This window comes from Oncorhynchus nerka, linkage group LG21 (assembly GCF_034236695.1).
Source record: "Oncorhynchus nerka isolate Pitt River linkage group LG21, Oner_Uvic_2.0, whole genome shotgun sequence".
In the NCBI taxonomy this organism is placed as follows: domain Eukaryota; kingdom Metazoa; phylum Chordata; class Actinopteri; order Salmoniformes; family Salmonidae; genus Oncorhynchus; species Oncorhynchus nerka.
Genome location: NC_088416.1, coordinates 1,337,469 through 1,354,478, shown reverse-complemented (window position 1 = coordinate 1,354,478; position 17,010 = coordinate 1,337,469). Strand labels below are relative to the sequence as shown.

At 45.0% G+C, this 17,010-nt stretch overlaps 1 protein-coding gene across 1 annotated transcript in view; it reads left to right on the top strand.

Annotated features, from left to right (window-relative positions):
• Positions 1–11,210, top strand: part of LOC115119767 (BOS complex subunit NOMO1-like) — a 34,838-nt gene extending 23,628 nt beyond the window's left edge. The window contains 10 exon segments of the mRNA XM_065006176.1: positions 850–1,009; positions 1,310–1,436; positions 1,742–1,855; positions 2,078–2,205; positions 2,540–2,681; positions 2,889–3,083; positions 4,805–4,906; positions 8,754–8,873; positions 9,153–9,245; positions 9,472–11,210. Coding sequence (XP_064862248.1) covers positions 850–1,009; positions 1,310–1,436; positions 1,742–1,855; positions 2,078–2,205; positions 2,540–2,681; positions 2,889–3,083; positions 4,805–4,906; positions 8,754–8,873; positions 9,153–9,245; positions 9,472–9,603 — 1,313 coding nt within the window. The 3' untranslated portion in view covers positions 9,604–11,210.
• The last annotated feature ends 5,800 nt before the right edge of the window (positions 11,211–17,010 follow it).

Genomic DNA, 17,010 nt, shown 5'->3' with positions numbered 1-17,010 from the left:
GGACATCACCGGCCATGAAGCTCTGTCTGTCTCTATATTTATATATGGTAACTCCCTATTCTCTGCCCCTACCAGAACCCATCCACAGAGATCTGTCCAGGGCGTATGGTGGACATCACTGGCCATGAAGCTCTGTCTGTCTCTATATTTATATATGGTAACTCCCTATTCTCTGCCCCTACCAGAACCCATCCACAGAGATCTGACCAGGGCGTGTGGTGGACATCACCGGCCATGAAGCTCTGTCTGTCTCTATATTTATATATGGTAACTCCCTATTCTCTGCCCCTACCAGAACCCATCCACAGAGATCTGACCAGGGCGTGTGGTGGACATCACCGGCCATGAAGCTCTGTCTGTCTCTATATTTATATATGGTAACTCCCTATTCTCTGCCCCTACCAGAACCCATCCACAGAGATCTGACCAGGGCGTGTGGTGGACATCACCGGCCATGAAGCTCTGTCTGTCTCTATATTTATATATTGTAACTCCCTATTCTCTGCCCCTACCAGAACCCATCCACAGAGATCTGACCAGGGCGTATGGTGGACATCACTGGCCATGAAGCTCTGTCTGTCTCTATATTTATATATGGTAACTCCCTATTCTCTGCCCCTACCAGAACCCATCCACAGAGATCTGACCAGGGCGTGTGGTGGACATCACTGGCCATGAAGCTCTGTCTGTCTCTATATTTATATATGGTAACTCCCTATTCTCTGCCCCTACCAGAACCCATCCACAGAGATCTAACCAGGGCGTGTGGTGGACATCACCGGCCATGAAGCTCTGTCTGTGTCCAGCGGTAATCTATATGCCTTCTCTTATTCTGTCCCCTTCTCACAGAGTCTTGTCCAGGGCGTGTGGTGGACATCGCAGGGCGCGCTGGTCTGTTCCTGGAGGGCCAAGTGACTCCAGAACTGCAGGGGGTGGAGATCTCCATCACCGAGAGAGGAGCCAAGGCCCCCCTCGTCACCGTCGCCACCAACGAGAACGGGGCTTACAGGTATACATGACTATCCCCTAACCATAACCTCAGTCACTGCTGAGTTAGCCATAAGGCTGGGGTTGCTTGTTGAAATCATGCCCTTGTTGTTGTTTTTTTAACAATACATTTGACCACTTTGCATCTTAATCTATCCACTTGAAATGTCCACCATGTTACATATTTATTGCTTTATATTAGTTTCAGGCAGGTTTTCTCATGGTGTTTGATAAATGCTCCTTGATTGTGACATTTGTCAGAAACGTACATTAACACAAGTCAATCTAAAAAAAAATTATATTGGTTTGTCTCCCTCCCCAGTGTTGGTCCCCTGCACAGTGACCGTCACTATGACGTCAGTGCCAGTAAGGAGGGCTTCATCCTCAGCACTGTAGAGGGAACCCAGGGAGACTTCAAGGCCTTCGCCCTGGCTGGAGTCACCTTCAAGGTACAGAACACATACTACTAGCTAGCTCAGTGGAAAGAACAGGCCTTTTATTAGCTTTTGTCTTGTTGGCAAAACAGTTTTTTGTTTAATTAGTAACATTATCCCTCCTTCGGTAGGGTGAGGGTTGTTTAATAAATAGTTGATGAGTCTGTTCTGCGAATATATTGCCATTCAACAGTGTTCTTTTGGAATTTTGCCTTGGTGTCGAACTGCAACTTAAATATAGTTTTGGCTGCGGCAGGGTTTGTATAGTCTTATACAGTGTGTTCATTGTCATATCTCCTATTTCTCTCTGTGTGTCGTAGATCAAGTCAGAGGATGGTCACGCTCTGTCTGGAGTTCTGCTGTCTCTCAGTGGAGGATCGTTCAGATCCAACCTGCTCACCCAGGACACTGGTGTCCTCACCTTCAACAACTTGGTAAGGACCTTGATGTTGACTGAACTCAACACCTACTTCATCCCTGTATTATCCTCCTCCTGAATGATTGACTATTAAGCACACCGGGCTACTAGGTGGAAGTCTATATTCTGTGTGATGTGAACTGATGCTGATTGGATTGGTGCAGCAACACTGCAGGGGGCATTTATTGATTGCATCTCTTCTGTTCTTCCTTTCTATCCCTCCATCCCAACCCCTCAGAGCCCAGGCCAGTACTACTTCAAGCCCATGATGAAGGAGTTCAGGTTTGAGCCAGCCTCTCAGATGATCACCGTCGAGGAGGGACAGAACCTCAGCATCGACATCACCGGCTTCAAAACCGCATACAGGTACTAGAAACGGGCCAATCAAATCCATCTTTATCTATGTAGCACTTTTCATAGAAAGTGAGTGAAACCCAATGAGCTTTGAACTAATTGCAAAAATGTACTAAACAAGGCAGAATTATGTTCAATCCCCCCCTCCTCCAAACCATCATTAGCCACTTATTTTTATTGTAACAAATCTTATTCAGGCATGTTCTTGCTGACTTACTTGACAAGGAGCGTAACAGTCCCATCCCCAAAATGTCAGTGTGTGTGTGTAATTATTTGTCTGTGTCCTATCGATCCCCAAAATGGCTGCCTGTCTGACCAGTTTCCTGGTTTACTGCCTCCTTTCTAGCTGCTACGGGGCAGTTCAGTCCCTGAGTGGAGATGCTGAGAGGGACGTGTCAGTGGAGGCAGTGGGACAGGCAGAATGTAGTATCTACAGCGAGGACACAGTCACTGACGAGGAGGGACGCTTCAGGCTCAGGGGCCTGCTGGTGAGTCGGGCCTTTTTGAGGCTTCATAAGAGCCACATAAAACAGTTATAAAGCCTGTATACAAGCATGTAAAATAGTTATGAAGCCTACATAGACATAACAGATACAATACATTTGTAAGAGTTACTTTGTGGAAATGGGGCCTGTGGCAATATCTAATAGCTCTGCTATTATTTTTGTGTTGCTAACTTTGAGCTTCTCTCACAGCCTGGCTGTAGATACCTGATCCAGCTGAGAGCACAGGGCAACGACCACATCGAGAGAGCCCTCCCTCAGCACCGCTCCATAGAGGTTGGGAGCACCGACATCGTGGGAGTCAACATCATCGCCTTCAGGCAGATCAACCAGTTTGACCTGAGTGGGAACATCATCACCTCATCAGAACATCTACCCACCCTCTCTGTAAGATCCCCTCACTACAATACCTGTAAAACCTCACCAGAACACCTGCCCACCCTCTCTGTAAGATCCCCTCACTACAATACCTGTAAAACCTCACCAGAACACCTGCCCACCCTCTCTGTAAGATCCCCTCACTACAATACCCGTAAAACCTCACCAGAACACCTGCCCACCCTCTCTGTAAGATCCCCTCACTACAATACCCATAAAACCTCACCAGAACACCTGCTTACCCTCTCTGTAAGATCCCCTCACTACAATACCTGTAAAACCTCACCAGAACACCTGCCCACCCTCTCTGTAAGATCCCCTCACTACAATACCTGTAAAACCTCACCAGAACACCTGCCCACCCTCTCTGTAACATCACCTCACTACAATACCTGTAAAACCTCACCAGAACACCTGCCCACCCTCTCTGTAAGATCCCCTCACTACAATACCCATAAAACCTCACCAGAACACCTGCCCACCCTCTCTGTAAGATCCCCTCACTACAATACCCATAAAACCTCACCAGAACACCTGCCCACCCTCTCTGTAAGATCCCCTCACTACAATACCCAGAACACCTGCCCACCCTCTCTGTAAGAAAACCCATAAAACCTCACCAGAACACCTGCCCACCCTCTCTGTAAGATCCCCTCACTACAATACCCATAAAACCTCACCAGAACACCTCACCCTCTCTGTAAGATCCCCTCAACACATAAAACCTCACCAGAACACCTGCCCACCCTCTCTGTAAGATCCCCTCCCTCACCTCACAATACCCACCCTCTCTGTAAAACCTCACCCAAAACACCTGCCCACCCTCTCTGTAAGATCCCCTCACTACAATACCCATAAAACCTCACCAGAACACCTGCCCACCCTCTCTGTAAGATCACCCTCACTCACCAGAACAATACCCATAAAACCTCACCAGAACACCTGCCCACCCCCACCCTCTCTGTAAGATCCCCTCACTACAATACCCATAACCTCACCAGAACACCTACCCACCCTCTCTAAGATCCCTCACTACAATACCCATAAAAACCTCACCAGAACACTACAATACCCATAAAACCTCACCAGAACACCTGCCCACCCTCTCTGTAAGATCCCCTCACTACAATACCCATAAAACCTCACCAGAACACCTGCCCACCCTCTCTGTAAGATCCCCTCACTACAATACCCATAAAACCTCACCAGAACACCTGCCTACCCTCTCTGTAAGATCCCCTCACTACAATACCCATAAAACCTCACCAGAACACCTGCCCACCCTCTCTGTAAGATCCCCTCACTACAATACCCATAAAACCTCACCAGAACACCTGCCCACCCTCTCTGTAAGATCACTACAATACCCATAAAACCTCACCAGAGCACCCATAACACTCCCGTAAACCTCACCAGAACACCTGCCCATCTCTGTAAGATCCCCCAAAAATATTTCTCTGTAAGATCACTACAATACCCATAACATCACCTCATAACTACCTATCTCAATCCCAAAAATATTTTCAACGTGCCATAAGGAACTAATTCGTAGATGAAGCCAAAATATATCTGTTTGATGTAATGTTGTGACTGTGTGATGCCACTTTGAGCAACACCTTTATGTGCTCCATACATAGAGGACTAATGCTAAAACGAGTTATATCCATCTAGAGTCCTCTATTTAATTCTATGGCTCCATATAATTGTATTTCTCCTCCTGTCCCATGCAGGTGAAGCTGTATAAGAGTGACAACCTTGACAACCCCATCAACAGTGTGTCTTTGGGACAGTCCCTCTTCTTTCACTTCCCGCCTCTGGACAGGGATGGAGAGGTATGGACCTGCTACAGAAATGTGCTATCATTCAGTGTTTAAGGCGGGCTAGAAATGTGCTATCATTCAGTATGTAAGGTGGTATAAGGCGGGCTAGAAATGTGCTATCATTCAGTATGTAAGGTGGTATGAGGCGGGCTAGAAATGTGCTATCATTCAGTATGTAAGGTGGTATGAGGCGCTATCATAGAAATGTGCTATCATTCAGTATGTAAGGTGGTATGAGGCGGGCTAGAAATGTGCTATCATTCAGTATGTAAGGTGGTATGAGGCGGGCTAGAAATGTGCTATCATTCAGTATGTAAGGTGGTATGAGGCGGGCTAGAAATGTGCTATCATTCAGTATGTAAGGTGGTATGAGGCGGGCTAGAAATGTGCTATCATTCAGTATGTAAGGTGGTATGAGGCGGGCTAGAAATGTGTGTTGCTGATAGCCAAGGAAGCATCATTACTGCCTTCCTGAGACCTGAAGCACTGCTGTACCCAACCCAGAAATGGCTCTTCTGGGTCAGTGATATTACTTCAATCAAATCACAACTTATTTAAATTATATTTTACAAAGTCGTAATACACTTCCCAGAAAATAAATCTAAATAATAACAATATTTTATCAATTAAAGCAGAAGCCAACAGAGAATTCAAGAATAAAATGAATCTGTTTATTTAGGGATTGTCAGTTTAACAACATATAGAAATAGATTTTCTTAATTAAGTTGTTGTTTTTGAAGATATAACAGTCAATTGTAAAGGTCTTCACTCTATGAAAATTCACTATATATTTTTTTCTTAGAGTAATACCAGCTCAGATTTCATCATGTGATACATTCATCTACAGTGTAGATGAATGTATCTATAGAGAAATAACTTTTTTTGTGTATAGAAAAGACTTGGGTGGCCGCCTAAGTGTGTTTTCGGGCCGCCTATGTCCAAAAAATTATAAGTACTTTTCAGGATGGAAAAACGTTTTCGGTGTAAACTTTAACGACTTAAACCAGATATTAAGTATGTAGAAAAGATAATGGACCATTGTATTTTTATAACATAATCTTTGAGAACTAACAATCACCAAAATAAAAGCTAGGCAGTCGGGGAGAATCTAAAATTCAAAAAATTAAGACTTGAAGAGTATTTTTGATGACGCATGGGGCCCCCATTCATTTTGTTGTGACGTTTGATTCACTCCATTTTAAAACGGCTACATTTCACTGCCAACAACACGAGGGCCTCTAAAATGTTGGTTGGTGACCACACCATTGGTCACACCCCCCACCGAACCCACCACCTAAGCCCCATTTGGATCCAGAAAAAAAACTTCATTACTTACTTTGCCATCTGTAGTATAGAAGTCAAACTTCACTACTGTGTCTTTACAAACCCATCACAAGCATATTATGGCTCAACTATACTGAACAAAATATAAACGCAACATGTAAAGTGTTGGTCCCGTGTTTCATGACCTGAAATAATAGAGACCCCAAAATGTTCACATACGCACAAATAGCTTATTTTGTTCACATTTTTTGCACAAATGTATTTATATCCCTGTTGGTAAACATTTCTCCTTTGCCAAGATAATCCATCAACCTGACAGGTGTGGCAGATCAAGAAGCTGATTAAACAGCATGATCATTAGGCGTGTGTGTGTGTGTGTGTGTGTGGTGTGTGTGTGTGTGTGTGTGTGCGCGCGCCTGTTGTCAGTGCTGTGCCGTCAACCCATTTCTAGGGCCCTTCCGTCTCTCCGTCAGACCAATCCAGATGCATTTGTTAAATGTAGTGAGAACTACCTGTTCCTCTTGGCTGTTTATGATCACCAGGTCTGCTTTTCTCGCCAGACAGTCACGTCAGCTCTCATTCCAGGATGTCTGTTCGGTCGTGATGTGGTAACAGCGGCAGGCTTTTATAAATGTCTCTCTCCCAGCCAGTAGGAGAAGACCCAGCAGCCCCAGACACGCTGTAGCAACAACAAAGGGTCTCCTCCATGAGCTCTCAGAACCTGAGAGTTCAGGTTGTGGTGTGCTCCCTGGGGTAGCATCCTCAGTCTCTGTTCTCAAGTCAAGACACGTGTCTCGAGTTTCATAATTGCGCTGTCGAAATACCTCTTCACAGGCGTCGGCTCCATTACCAAACAGGTCTTCTGAGTGTTCAGGCTGTGGTGGGTTCCATTGGGTCACTGCATCCTCAGTTCGGAGGCATGTCTGGAGTTTCATAGTAGGGCTGTTCGTAGACATCGTCATAGATGTCAGCCCCATTATCTTCATTGGTAAAAGTGTCCCGGGACATCTCCATGGTCTACTGCTGTCTCTGTATGTGAGCTGTCAAGTGAGTCCAGTCTGGGACTTGCTATTTGTGACCATGGAGATGGAACTGACATACCAGGAAGATGTAGATGGAGGGAAAATGGAAAACAAAGGCTAGCTGTAACATAATTTAAATATCATCTGTGTCAGCGCCAAGCAAATTCAGGGAGTTTCCAGAACTCCTGCTCCTTCCTTTTCACCTTTCTGCAGATGTGTACCCTCTGTTTACTCCCAAATATACGCTATATCACCAAAGATATGTGGACACCTTCTTGTCAAACATCTCATTCCAAAAGCATGAGCATTAATATGGAGTTGGTCCTCCCTTTGCTGCTACAACAGCCTCCACTCTTCTGGGAAGGCCTTCCACTAGATGTTGGAACATTGCTGCAGGGACTTGCTTCCATCCAAACACAAGCATTAGTGAGGTGGGCGAATAGGCCTGGCTCCCAGTCGACGTTCCAATTCATCCCAGAGGCCAGGGCTCTATGCAGGCCAGTCAAGTTTTCTGTATGGGCCTCGCTTTGTGCACAGGGGCATTGTCATGCTGAAACAGGAAAGGACCTTCCCCAAACTGTTGCCACAAATTTGAAAGCACAGAATAGTCTAGAACGTCATTGTATGCTGTAGCGTTAAGATTTTCCTTCAATAGAACTAAGGGGCCTATCCAGAACCATGAAAAACATCCCCAGACCATTATTCCTCCTCCACCAAACTTTACAGATGGCATTCTGCATTGGGGCAGGTAGTGTTCTCTTGGCATCCGCCAAACCCAGATTCATCCTCCGTACTGCCAGATGGTGAAGCGTGATTCATCACTCCAGAGAACATGTTTCCACTGCTCCAGAGTCCAATTGTGGCGAGCTTTAAATCACTCCAGCCGACGTTCGGCATTGCGCATGGAGATTTTAGGATTGTGTGCGGCTGCTCAGTCATGGAAACCCATTTCATGACTCTCCCGACGAACAGTTATTGTGCTGACTTGGCGGTCCTGTTCTGTAAGCTTGTGTAGCCTACCACTTCATGTCTGAGCCGTTGTTGCTCCTAGACATTTCCACTTCACAATAACATCACTTAGTTGTCCAGGGCAGCTCTAGCAGGGCAGAAAGTTGACGAACTGACTTGTTTGGAAAGGTGGCATTCTGTGATGGGTTCTTCAGTAAGGCTAATCTCTGGCCTATGTTTGTCTATGGAGATTGAATGGCTCTGTGTTCTATTTTATACACCTGTCAGCAGCGGGTGTGGCTGAAATAGCCACCCAAGCAAAACCTGCTGATTTAGAATGTCTTGTGTAAATTGTTCTTTCAACCAGCAACTATCAGAACATTTCACTGCTCACATCTGTCACACTTATACAGTTTTAGTTTCATCAGCTGTTGTACAATATGATAGAAAACAGGATTTTGACAGCACTGGGCCTTTAATGGTTGCTATTCGCCTGATAATAGAAAGTAGTATAGGTTTATCCAGCGGCTCTGGGTCAGTGGAATTAATATTAATGTCATCACCATAAATCTACTTTTTGTTGTGTGTCCTCCCCCCCAATACAGACCTATGTGTTGATTCTGCACTCCACACTGTCTCGCTCCCAGTACGACTTCTCTCTGCCCCAAGTCTCCTTCACCTCTACAGGCTACCATAAGCACATCACTTTGACCTTCAACCCCAATGTAAGTACACAGTACCTACTCCGCCAGGGCTGAATCCTCCAGCTAGAAGTTCTCCACAGCCACAGATCTAAGATCAGCTTACCCTGTCCACATTCTAACCTTATCCATGATGTGGGTAAAGCACAAAACAGATCAGCGTCTACAGGCAACTTCATCCTAGTTCATCCTACAACTAATGTAATACATTTAGAATATTCTCATTACAGTGATAAATAAAAGCCTGCGTTATGTTTCTTCTGAATAATGAATGAGAACCCAATGTGATGTTCTTCATCACAGCGTAAAGTTCCTGACCAGGACGTAGCCCAGGGCTCCTACATAGCTCTACCCCTCACTCTACTGCTCCTGCTGGCAGCCTACAACCATGAGAAGGTACACTGCCTCCACTCCTATTGCATAGCCATGTATCATGTATTCAATGTGCTGTAATTGAGTGGTCTGGTAAATGTTCAAGCAGACCTCCTATTGCATAAGTATGTATGTATAAATGTATCTGTGTGTGTGTGTGTGTGTGTGTAGAATCTTCATGGCATTTCAGTACACGGAAGACAGTATAAAGTGTCACCTCACCCTTTTTTAACGCCCTGTCTCTCCCCAGGTGATCCCCCTGCTACTGCAGCTGGTGAGCCGTCTGCAGGGGGTGCGTAGCCTGAGCCAGGCCGGTGGGGACAACGCTGCCCTGGACGAGGCCAAACGCCAGGCCAAGAGACAGAAGACCCGACGCACATGATCCACAGACCTAACATCTAGCATGTAAACTACCCCAACAGGAACCACAGACATGCTGTGTCTGAAATGCCACCTTGTTCCATGTATAGTGCACTACTTTTGACCAGAACCCTATGAGAGTAGTGCACTATGTAGGGGATAGGGCCATTTCATTCGCAGCCATACTGTACAATAGCATACTTTACCGTACTATACCCATAGCCAACCAGGCTCTGCATGGGTTCTATGGAAGACTGGCTGTGTAGTTCTGTTTTGTGGGACTCCTTCGTTTTATACAACACTCACTCATCAGAAATATTAAGAAGAATTAATTTTGTCGATATGTATATGAGCCATTGTTGCTTTTTTTTACATTTGTAATGAATGAATTGTCAATTGAGAGAAAAACAACAACTGGAGGTCTTAAGGGAGGTGGTTATGTCAATGTGGGTTCCATGGGGATTTTGGGGTTCAGGGTCACGCTTTGTGGTAACGATGCATCATGAAAGCTTTATAACTCGTTATAAAAGTGACAAACCGTTCATGACAAGTAATTTACTATGACGTGCAATGGCATTCATTTTAATCACAACCAATTCAGCCAACTCTTCAAGTCACTGCATGTGTCATAAGGAGGGCCAGGAGTTTGTTTTCCTGACCACATGACCTGACCACATGTTGGACTATAAATGGTTCCTGGTCAGATCACATGGTCTGAATAAACTCCTGGCTCTAGTATGGAATGGTTTGTCATAATGGTCCTGAATTGTTATGTTTCTATAATGGGTTCGACAGGCTGTGGTGGATTTTATGTGTTGGTCTGTCAGTTTGCTCAGGGAGAGTGGGTGGGTTGAGGGTGGAGGGGGGGGTCTAAGGGTTTGGAAGGGTTAGGGTTAATCATTACAGTAACAAGATAAGAAAATAAGATTTCGGGTAGGGAGCTGTAGGGGTATAACTTTTTGTTAGTGATAATTATTAATTTATTAACATTTTATTTGTCTGATGTGAATGATGAGCAGTTTGGTAGCAAATTTATTTTATGGTGTGTTTGTGTTTTTGAGAAAATAAACAGTCAGATTTCATGGTATGCAAGCTATCTGAAGGCAACGGCAACCAGTGTAAATGTATCAGACAAGTATCTACTACGTACGAGGAGATATTTCCTCAACCAATTCCGGGACGAATCCTAACTTTCACTTTAAAAGTCAAATCTTTACAGGTTTTCCCATTGACATCATTGCATGACTAAGTGAAAATTCACTTGTAAGTTAGGATTTGCAGTACAATGTTTGTCTTGACCTCACGTTGCCTTAAGCTAAAATAAAATATGTGATCATAAATAATTACTGAAGAAAATGTCATTGGTTCATCCAAGTTTCTACTCGTGGTAATATTAATGCTGAATGTGAAATGGAACCACCTGAACCAATCTCTTTTTGTACATGGTACGCTATTCTCCTGTTCTTCTTAGTTAGTTATGGCCAATTTTAAAGAAAAAGATGAACAGGCCAATGGCTATTTACTGAGTTGAAACATATTCCAATTAGGTTATGGTTGCCGGAGAGAGTCGGGTTGAAGAGACTGATCTGTGTGAAATTAATGATAAATAAAATCTGACATTGAAAAATGTGCTCCTATTTGGCTCAGTTTGTAGAGCTGTGTGCAACTGTCCTGGGTTCGATTCCCCCTGGAGCCATGCAACAAATGTATGTTGCTTTGGATAGAAGCGACTGCTAACGGTTAGAGCGTTGGGCCACTAACCAAAAGGTTGCTGGGTCGAATACCGTAGCTGACAAGATGAAAAATCTGTCGATGTGCCCTTAAGCAAGGTACTTAATTTGCCTCAGGGGGCACCGTACTATTATGTCTGACCCCGTAAAACGACACATTTCACTGCACCTACCAAGTTGTTGTATACCCTGAGTGTACAAAACATTAGGAACATCCTAATATTTAGTTGTTACCCTTTTTCCCTCAGAATAGCCCCAATGTTGTCGTAGCATGGACTCTACAAGGCGTCGAAAGGGTTCTACAGGGATGCTGGCCCATGTTGACTCCCAATGCTTCCCACAGTTGTGTCAAGTTGGCTGGATATCCTTTGGGTGGTGGAACCATTCTTGATAGACATGAGAAACTGTTGAGTGTGAACCCAGCTGCGTTGCTGTTCTTGACTCAAACCGGTAGCTTGGTACCTACTACCATACCCTGTTCAAAGGCACTTAAATATTTTGTCTTACCCATTTACCCTCTGAATGGCACACATGCAGTCCATGTCTCAATTGTTCCAAGGCTTAAAAATCTTTAATGAACCTGTTTCCTCCACTTTTACTACACTGATTGACAAGTGACATCAATAAGAGATCATAGCTTTCACCTGTCTGTCATGGAAAGATGTTCCTAATGCTTTGTACAACTCGTGGTGTTGTGTCATCACCTTGTCTCCGGGGGGCAGTGTTGGGTTAGGAAACGATTGATCGATACAGTCAGGGCTTCTTTTCTACGCTATGAGAATCATGTCCATTGTTGAGTTGTGTTTTCAAGTGGGCAGACGCAAGGACAAAAGTTCCAGGTGACCTTGGGTACTGTGTAATTACACATACACCTTATGATTTCATGCCATATGTGTGTTGTATTTATGTAAGCCTATGTCATGTACAGTGCCTTCAGAAAATGCAAGAAAGTATCCCCCTTGAATTTCTGCATTTTGTTGTTACATCCTGCATTTAAAATTGATTAAATGTCAAATTTGGGTCACTGGTTTACACACAATCGACCCATAATGTCGAAGTGGAATTGTGTTTTTAGGCAAGCATAAATAACTTCTGGAGTAAAAATGTGCTTAAGTCACATAATAAGTTGCATGGACTCACTGTGCAATAATAACTCAAATTTAATATGATTTTTGAATGACTACCCCATCTCTGTACCCCACACATACAATTATCTGCAAAGTCCTTCAACTGAGTAGTGAATTTCAAGCACAGATTCAACGAAAAAGACCAGTGAGCCTTTCCAAAGCCTCACACGGAATGGCACCTATGGGTAGATGGGTAAATATTAAGCAGACATTGAATATCACTTTGAGCATGTCCCAGTGACACGAGCCTACCAGACGAGATAAATAACTTTTCGAGGCAAGCAACACTGAAGCATGCATGAGAGCACCAGCTGTTCTGGACGACTGTGTGATCACGCTCTCCGTAGCCAATGTAAGACCTTTAAACAGGTCAACATTCACAAAGCCACAGGGTCAGACGGATTGCCAGGACGTGTACTCGGAGCATGCGCTGACCAACTGGAAAGTATCTTCACTGACATGTTTAACCTCTCCCTGAATGAGTCGAATACCCACATGTTTTAAGCAGACCACCATAGTCCCTGTGCCCAAGTACTCCAAAGTAACCTGCCTTAATAACTACCGACCCTGTTTGTAGCCGTGAAGTGCTTTGAAAGGGTGCTCATGGCTCACATCAACACCACCATCCAAGAAACCCTAGATCCACTCCAATTCGCATACCGCCCCAACAGATCCACAGATGACAATCTCTATTGCACTCCACACGTCCTTTCCCAACTGGACAAAAGGAACACCTACGTGAGAATGCTGTTCATTGACTACAGCTCAGTGTTCAACTCCACAGTGCCCACAAAGCTCATCACTAAGCTAAGGACCCTGGGACTAAACACCTCGCTCTGCAGCTGGATCCTGGACTTCCTGACGGGCCGCCCCCAGGTGGTAATGCAACAACACATCTGCCACGCTGATCCTCAACATGGGGGCCCCTCAGTGGTGCTTGTTTAGTCCCCTCCTGTACTCCCTGTTCACCAACGACTGTGTGGACAAGCACCACTCCAACACCATCATTAAGTTTGCCGACGAGACAACGGGGGAGGCCTGATCACCAACAACAATGAGACAGTCTATAGGGAGGAGGTCAGAAACCTGGCAGTGTGGTGTCAGGACAACAACCTCTCCCTCAATGTGAGCAAGACAAAGGAGCTGATTGTGGACTACAGGAAAAGGAGGGCCGAGCACGGCCCCATTCACATCGACAGGGCTGTAGTTGTGTCCACATCACCAACAAACGTTTATGGTTCAAACACACCAAGACAGTCTGGCAAAGGGCACTACGACACCTATTCTCCAACATGAGACTGAAAAGATTTGGCATGGGTCCTCAGATCCTCAAAACTCAAGTTCTACAGCTTCACCGTCGAGAGCATCCTGACTGGTTACATCAGTGCTTGGTATGGCAACTGCTCGGCATCCGACCGACCGCAAGGCGCTTCAGAAGGTCAGTATTTCACAGGGGCCAAGCTTCCTGCCATCCAGGACCTCTGTACGAGGCGATGTCAGAGGAAGGTCATAGACTCCAGTCACCCAAGTCATAGATTGTTCTCTCTGCTACCGCACGGGAAGCGGTACTGGAGCGCCAAGTCTAGGTCCAAGAGGCTCCTTAACACCCTTTACCCCTCACTGCTGAACAGCTAATCAAATGGCTACCCTGACTATTTGCATTCACCCTCTTTTTTACACTGCTGCTACTCACTGTTTATCATCTATGTATAGTCACTTTACCCTTAACTACATGTACATATTACCTCAATTACCTCGACTAACCCGTACCAACTCACGTTGACTCGGTGCCGATACCCCTTGTATATAGCCTCGTTATTATATATATTTTTTTACTTTAGTTTATTTAGCAAATATTTTCTTAGTCTTCTCTCTTGGTTAAGGGCTTGTAAATAAGCATTGTACGCTAAGGCTGTTGCATTCAGCGCATGTGACAAATCAAATTTGATTTGATTTCATCAATACACCCAGTCACTACAAAGATACAGGCGTCCTTCCTAACTCAGTTGACAGAGAGGAAGGAAACCACTCAGTGATTTCACCATGAGGCCAATGGTGACTTTAAACCAGTTACAGTTAAACGGCTGTGATAGGAGAAAACTGAGGATGGATCAACAACATTGAAGTTACTCTACAATACTAACCTAAATGACAGAGTGAAAAGAACAGGTACAGCATGTGTTCGTTCCATCCCCACCATGACCAGCCTTATCCCTGGACCCTGCACTGCTGACCTCTCCCTCAAGCTTACAGCTTCCCCACTGAGGGTAGAGCTGATAGCTCTCAGCCATCCAAAATGTTTCAAATGCTGTCAAAGCTTGCCCGGCCCAATGGAAACAATGGAATAGCCCCAGAAGTGCAAACCCAAACCCTGCCCATCTGTCACTCCAGGCAGGCTGGAGCAAATGCTAAGTCAACATACATCAACTATTTTGAATACTATTTGGACCCAGGTCTGTCTGATGGTCCTCAGCCTGTGAAAATGATGGCTGGTGTCTGAGAGCTCTCTCATTGCTACCCTACGTCCCAGTCTACATTCCAAATAGCATCTTATTCCTGATATAGTACACTACTTTTGATCAGAACCCATAGGGCACTGGTCAAAATAGTGCAATATGTAGGGAACAGGGTTCCCTTTGGGATGTAACTCCAGTCTGTAGGGCTGTAATGGATTTGGTGGATTAAACTGCTCTCCTCTCTGGACTACTGTAATTCCCCTCTGAAATACAGCCTATTAGTCACCATGGGCAACTCCACTCCCTCTCTGTCCCTCTGTGTCTCAACTGACATCATATTCCCTTTATAGTACACTACTTTTGACCCAGGGCCATAGCGCTCTGGTCAAAAGTAGTGCACTAAATAGGTATAGGCTGCTTTTTGGGGTGCAGACTCTGTGTGTCAGAGCAGGAGAGGAGATACAAACCATCCCTGGGTTAGTGCTGAGAGGAAGCATGCTGGTGGGAGCGGTGGGATCTGGTGATGTCATCGTATCATGTAAGTCTGCAGCAGCCCAGAGTAGGACACGAGCTAAACACTGTTTCAATTCTGCTATGGTTTTTATTACTTTAATTAACTATCAAATATCCTTGATGGAAAATTGCATGTTGTATATATTACATTTACATTTAAGTCATTTAGCAGACGCTCTTATCCAGAGCGACTTACAAATTGGTGCATTCACCTTATGACCTCCAGTGTTTACCTATTTCATTTTCATGCATTTATAGTGCTGAGAGGAAGCATGTTGGTGGGAGAGATGGGATCCGATGATGTCATCGTGCCATGGAAGTCCAGTTCTGTTCTGCACAGTGTGGTTTTATTACTCTGATTAAGCTATCAAATAGTCTGGGTGGATAACGACACTGCGTATTAAAGAAGAGTAGCATTTATCACCATTTGCTCTTCATCTATTTACGTATAGAATTGCATAATGGTGACACTTTTCAAATTGCACTGGGCCATTTTGAACATCTGTCTCTCCCATTACATCGTTGTTTTTGCCAAAGTGTTACATGACGTGCATGCCTCAGACGACCCCTACTCACACACGCACGCACGCACGCACACAGAGAAACCAGCCCTGTTTGCCTCAGACGACCGCTATACCCACTGCCAGCCAGCATTCGGTGCTCCGTCACACTCTGCCTCACACCCTCCTACACACACGCACGCGCACACACACACACACACACACACACACACACACACACACCACCTACTGCCATCCAAAACCTAGTCACCAGCTGCCTCTCTCTCTCTCTCTCTCTCTCTCTCTCTCTCTCTCTCTCTCTCTCTCTCTCTCTCTCACTGACTCACTCAGTCCCAGTCAGTCACAACACGTTCACCCAGACACAAGTCATCGCAGGGAAAAAGAGGGGGACACAAAACACAGTGACACATTAATACCAAACCAGACACCTGACGAGAGAGCCATGGAGAACTGAGTGGAGTGAAGTGGAGACATTAGTAGCATCCCAAATGGCACCCTGTTCCCTACAATAGCACTACGGGCTCTGGTCAGAAGTAGTGGACTATATAGGGAATAGGGTGCCATTTGGAATGAATATTAAATATTCATAGAAGGATGATGACAGACAGACATGACTTGTAGAGGGGGTTGATCTGGGAAGGAAGGGTAATGGTTATCACCAGCTGCCTCTGATATCGAGATGGCGCCGCTAGAGATGGTCGCCTCGCTTCAAGTCCTTAGGAAACTATCCAGTAATTCGTTTTTTTATGTATTATTTCTTACATTGTTAGCCCAGAAAATCTTAAGTGTTATTACACACAGCTGGGAAGAACTATTGGATATAAGAGCGACATCAATTTACCAACATTATGACCAGGAATATTTATTTCCCGAAGCGAATCCTTTGTTCGGACCTCCACCCTGGACATTGGATATAATCCCAGAGGCCGACCCAAAACAATGTCGTCGCCGCAGGAGAGGCAGAAGGAGCGGCAAGATTGTTTTGATCACATGGACTGGAAAATGTGAAATGGAGTCGCAATTCAATGGCCCAGGCACGAAACGTATGTGGCAGGGTCTACAGGCAATTGCGGACTACAAAA